This window comes from Podarcis pityusensis, assembly GCF_964106645.2.
Source record: "Podarcis pityusensis genome assembly, chromosome: 3".
NCBI classification, from domain to species: domain Eukaryota; kingdom Metazoa; phylum Chordata; class Lepidosauria; order Squamata; family Lacertidae; genus Podarcis; species Podarcis pityusensis.
In genome coordinates this window covers 108,218,519-108,224,518 of record NC_138026.1, presented here as the reverse complement: position 1 = coordinate 108,224,518, position 6,000 = coordinate 108,218,519, and the positions used below count along the sequence as shown (strand labels likewise).

At 44.9% G+C, this 6,000-nt stretch overlaps 1 protein-coding gene across 3 annotated transcripts in view; it reads left to right on the top strand.

Moving 5' to 3' along the window:
- The first annotated feature begins 1,579 nt into the window (after positions 1 to 1,579).
- Positions 1,580 to 6,000, top strand: part of FSHR (follicle stimulating hormone receptor) — an 88,623-nt gene continuing 84,202 nt past the window's right edge. For 2 of the 3 annotated variants that reach the window (XR_013984774.1, XM_081000961.1), the window contains exon 1: positions 1,580 to 1,886. Coding sequence is in view for 2 of the 3 variants with exons in the window: in XM_081000961.1 (XP_080857087.1) it covers positions 1,627 to 1,886 (260 nt within the window). In the remaining variant the exon portion in view is untranslated. The remainder of the gene's footprint in view (positions 1,887 to 6,000) is intronic. The other variant, XM_081000962.1, reaches the window with a different exon arrangement.

The following is a 6,000-nucleotide window of genomic DNA, read 5'->3' as shown; positions in this document are numbered from 1 at the left end:
GAGAAGTGCAATTTTCAAATGAAAACTTTGAGTTTGCACATTGATTGGGGAAGTGTGAAATAAGTAGGTTTGCAGTAAGATCCTAGAATAACAGAGTGGGAAGGGGCCACAAAGATCATTTAGTTCAACCCTCTACAATGCAGGAATCTTCTGCCCAGCATGGGGTTCAAACCCAAGACCCTGGGGTTACGAGTCTCCCTCTCTAATGAGTGAGCCATCCCTGTGGGACTGTTTTTTCCTTGCTCTCCACCTCATGACACCTTCTGAGCCACGGCAACTATTTCCCCCAGTAGAAGCGAACTGAGATTCCCTGCCTTGTTAGCAACCTTTGTCAGATGCCACATACAAAGTCAGACCCCTGGTCCACACTGCTGTTGTGAGTGTGGAAGGAAGACCGCTCCCTGATTCAAGGCCTATTTCCACCTGGCCTAAGGGACAGGGCCCACACTCACTCTGAGCATGTCAAAAATGTTTTAAAATGTTTTTAAATGTTCAAAATACTTGTTCATCTGTGGTGTTTTAAATGTTGTTTTTGGTTTTTTGGTTTTTTGAGGGTGGGATGGATGTTTGATGGGGCTGGGTCTTAGTTTAGTTTCAGTATAAATGTAATGCTTTTTATTTCAATTAGTATTGATTGTCTTGTTGGTTTGCTGTGTAGCTTTGTTTTAAAGGAGAGAGGGTATGAGTCATGGGGGTGCAGAGATGGTGTGAACGGACTTAGTGCTTAGCTTATATTTTTAGTTGCTATTTTGTTAAAGTTTTTAATATCGTTTTTTAGATTCTAGATGCCGCATTGATTTGTTAATCATATGACTTGCCGTAATTGTGAGGTTTAGCTTATTTTTTAGTTGCTGTTTTGTTAAGTGGTTTTTTTAATTGCAACTGTTTTATTGGTAATTTGTTAATTATTTTATATGATGTATTTGTGATGTGCTATTGTGTTTTATTATGTTATGGTTATTTATTGGTTGTAAGCCTTCTTGAAATTCATTTGAATGAAAAGCAGCATATACTGTATTTTTCCGTGTATAAGACAACCCCTATTTTGGGGGACCCCAAATTAAGATAATGGGGGGAGATTGCCCAGAGTTGTTGAGCTTTTGGGGGGGGGCAATTGCCAAAAACCACTCAGCCTCCTGACTGACACTGCAAATCGCACATGTCACCAAAGCCACCAACCATCTCCCAATCACACCCAATTGCTGCAGCGGCAGCCAATCAACAGCAGGCCTTCACACAGCCACCAATCACCCACCCAATTGACAAAGCAACAGCCAACCGACACCAGCCCTTGACACAGCCACCAATCACCCACCCAATCGTCATTGACAATCTCCTGCTTGCCCGTCTCTGAACTATCTGTGTATAAGACAACCCCAATTCTTTTACATTATTTTTTAATTAAAAAATCGTCTTATACATGGAAAAGTACAGTAAATACAATCAGCCAATCAATCAGTCCACCTATGTGCTTTGCCACTGAACTACAGCCCTTCCCTGATGTTATGTTGCTGTTTACTCAAACAATTGGGGAGGGAGTAAACCTTGCTGCAAATCACTCGTATTGACTGCAGATCTACCTTCTGGCCCACCCCTGACGTGCAGAAGACCTTCCTTGAGTGTTGCATGACTCACCACTGCCCATTAAGGCGGTGCCTCGGTGGAAGGAGTGAGGCAGGAGGAGCTTCTCTTTCAGTGGCCGGGAGAGAGGGCATTGCAGAGGCAAGCATGGCTCTGTTCCCTTCTGCCTGCTTCTGCCTGCTTCTCCTCTTGGGGTCTGGCTCCGGGCATCCCACCTGTCAGTTCTTGGACAACTTGATGTTCACCTGCCAGGATAGCAAGGTGACCCAAGTGCCGCAGGACATCCCCAGGAACGCCACAGAACTGTGAGTAAATTGGGCAACCAAAAGAACTCTACAGCAGACTTTTGCTTTGGTCTCTGGAGATTATCTCCTCCTTTGATAAATTGGGTTCACTCTTTCCGGAGGATTTTCAGAGGGAGGGATCACTGGTTCTTCTGGGACCACGGCAACCCTCCTCAAAGGAGGTTTGCAAGCGTTGGAGAGAGATAAGTTGCCTGCGCAAAAAAGTTTCAGTCGGAGTTTCCCACAGCAGTGGGGGTTTCCAAAGTAATTTATGATATTAAGCGCTTGGCGTTTTCTCCAAAACAAAAAACCTTGCTTGAACACAGCTGAAACTGAACAAAGCAAAAGTCCGTCTGCTGAAAAGCAGCACAACTTATCCGGGGAAAATATGGCAACCTTTTCAACCGGAGCGTTGTAGCAACTAACTCCTATCTTCTCTGCCGAGACGTTTTTTCCTTTGCAAAGTTGGTGGTTTGCATCCTGATCACACAGTACTTTGCGGAGTTTCCTAAAAGTGAAGGGGGGAGGGGGCGCGTGAGGGGGAGTCCTAGATAAGGATGGTTTTCTTTTAAATTTTGAAAAAGTGGGGAAAGCAAATGGTCCTTATGGGATGAAATGGAACAAGAAGCTCTAATGAGAATAAATGAAGACAGCTCACTGTTGGATTTCTCAATTACAAGGCAGTTTCTTGAAGTTCCCATTTATTTCTCGGGGACTGACACAGGCAGTGTTCTTTATCAGATGTTTCGGCAGCTCTGTAACACAGAGATTACTACCAATACTTAACGGTGTCCTTGCTGGAATAAAATTGTGGGGTTTCTTCTTGCTGAAGTACAAATGGCAGATTCTCACCCTATGCACCAAAGATACATAGCAAGGATTTGGTCCAGTAAGGGGCTCTACAATTGTCCCTGTATCCATGAAGGTTTGAGAGGAGGTGACGCCAAGAACAGGGAACCTGTGGTCCTCCAAGATATTCCTGGACTACAGCTCCCATCGTCCCTGAACTTTGCCCATGCTGGCTGAGGCCAATGTGAGCTGGAGTCTGAGATCTGGAAGGTCACAGTTTCCCCATTTGTGCCTTAGTAGACCACATCACTTAAGCATCATTGCAAAGCATTGTTGCACATGTCAAGCTGGTTAAATGAGGAAGGGTTATCGGGGTCTTTCTAAGGGAAAGAGCAAAGAGCATGTGCAGATTCTTCCTCAGGCATAAGATCTCAGCAAAATTTGTTTTCAGCAGCAAACCTCAATGCTGTTATGCGCAACAAAGGTATAATTTACGGAATTTCTATGTGGCCACACAATGCATTTAAAGCACTCTTATGCCACTTTAACAGTCATAGCTTCTCTCCTGGGAAGTGTGGTTTGTTAAGGGTGCTGAGAGTCCTCTATTCTCCTCCCAGAGTCCCCTGGGGTGAAGGAACAGCTGTTAAACTACTTTGGGAATTGGCCTTTGTGTTGGTTTTGAAAGAAAGAGAGAACATAGCAGACATGGATCAGATGAAATCTGACAAAATTATTTCTCCTGTATAAGTTATTTCTCCATTGCAAGTAAGGGCAGAGACAATAGTTCATTTTCCGGAGATCAGACAGCGATATTAACTTTCTTGAAGGTGTTTCATATTATTGGGAAAGTGTACCTGTTGGGGGGGCAAAGGGGAAGGGAGCACAGAGAACCTGCACAGGTACCAGAGGCTCCCAGCTGCAGGCAGTCACCTGCCCCAAGATGGAAGGAGATGGAAATGTTGATGGTGGACGGGTGTGCTTGTCCCTGCTGTTCTCCTCACTTGTTTACTTTCCCCTTTTTGGAATGCCTGAAGAGAACTTGCATTTCTTGGTAGACATGTTTCTAGGCTGTACCACTTTAGACTGCAGGAGGGGCAGGACACATCTTAACATCTCAATCCCCTCCCCCTCCCAAATGACCTCATGTAGAAAACTAGCATATCAGGGAAAGGCTAGACAAATTTTCTATGTGGAAGGAATGCCTGTAAGCAGCAGCATTCAGTCAAATCTGCTAAATCTGAAGTAGTACGTCCCATATATAGGTTTAACACTTCACTGAGAGAACTTGGCAAAAAAAAAAAAAAAAAAACCTCAGGAAGTTACGTCACTGTGCATTCCAAGGCCTATCACATAGGGGAGAGATTTCTGTACATAATGCGTAGCCCCCATAGCATGTGGAATGGCACCAAAATGCTCTTTTCAATGGACATACTCTTCCTAGGAATGGTACTGGCCCAGTTCACACATAACACTAAACCGTTGTTTATTAAATCGCAGTTTACTAAACCATGGCTTCATGCTATGTGTGAACGTTGCCCAATGGCTTAATTATGGTTTGTTAACTGCCAGCATACCATGATCTGAAGTCATGGTTTGTTGTTGGCTTACGAACCTTTGCTTGTTTATCTGTAGCTTGGCATCACATGTGAACCCAGTGCCTCTTCTTAACTATGTTTCATTTGACCACAAAATTTCACACCACATTCTCATATTTTCTATTGCACAAAGGACCCACAAATTCACTTCACATTTTGTCTTAGGCATGATCTGGTTAGACTCTAGCCTCTAACCGTTAGAGGCTAAGCCAGTAGCCAGCATGGAGCCCTGCAGATGTTGTTGGACTACATATCCCATGACCATAGGCAGAGGAGCATTGGAGTCCAGCAACTCCATAATGGCTTCCTCCCATCGAGACTTAAGCAGAATCACCACCCATCTTTGAAGAGATTTCAGTTGTAATTATCTTCTAAAACTCTTTAGATTCTTCACCTAAAGAGGAACCTCCAGAGTTGCTTCCAATTGTGTTTTAGGCTAAATTTCAATGGCAACTCCCCCTCCCCTCTTTTGGTAACATTTGTTCTTCTCATCTGTTCCTCTCATCTGTTCCTCTCTGAAACTAATCACTCAACAATCCAAAATTGGAAGAAAGGCAGATGGAAGCAGGAAAGAGATAAAAAAGCGGCCATTAATCAACCCCCTAATAGGCGAAGTGTTCCTGTGCCAAAATATTGAGCAAAAAACTTTTGTTCGGCTTTTATAATTTTTGGGACAATGCCTTCTTCTGAAAGACGGAGAACTTGCCATTATCAGAAGTGGTTTGCCAGCTGGGGTCGACCCACTTCAAAAGCTTCCCAGCAGGCATGTCACCTGTTGCTTACCTGGAGAGAGGTGGCAGAGACGTTCGTGCAGCGAAAATCTCCTAGTGGAGCCAGTTTGGTTCCATTAAATTTGCACCACTTTAAATGCCCCCCCCGCCGCCCCTTTGCCCCTGCCCTTCTCCTTCCTGTTAGGAAGCTAGCATTGTGGCTTTACCTCACCCGTCGAGACATTTCTGGTTATTATGTTCTTCTAACAGTTTCATCCCACCATTTCTCCAAGGGACTCAGTCTGCTGAAAGTAGTCCTTCCCAACTCCACATTATTTTCATAACAATCCTGTGAGAAAGGTTAACCCGACAGCTGGTGACTGGTCCAATGTCACTCAGCTAGATTTCAGGCACAATGGGGATTTGAGCCCTGGTCTTCCCAGTCCTAGGGATGTGGGTGGCGCTGTGGGTTAAACCACAGAGCCTAGGACTTGCCGATCAGAAGGTTGGCGGTTTGAATTCCTGCGACGGGATGAGCTCCCGTTGCTCGGTCCCTGCTCCTGCCAATCTAGCAGTTCGAAAGCACACCAGTGCAAGTAGATAAATAGGTACCACTCCAGCACGAAGGTAAACGGCGTTTCCATGCGCTGCTCTGGTTCGCCAGAAGCGGCTTAGTCATGCTGGCCACATGACCCGGAAGCTGTACGCCGGCTCCCTCGGCCAGTAAAGCGAGATGAACACCGCAACCCCAGAGTCGTCCGCAACTGGACCTAATGGTCAGGGGTCCCTTTACCTTTACCTTTTACTTCCCAGTCCTAGTTAGACACTTTAACCACCTCACCATGCCGAACATTGTGAAATGTCATGCTGGTGATTGCTAGGTGGGTGCTTCAGAAATTCTAAAAGGTAAAGGTAAAGGTACAACTTACCAATAAAAAAAAAAAATACAACAAATTTAGACAGAGCTGGTTGAAAGCACCTGTTCAGCCAGAAAGCTTACTAAGTGACTGTAGGCCATTCACACTTATGCTAGCCAACCTT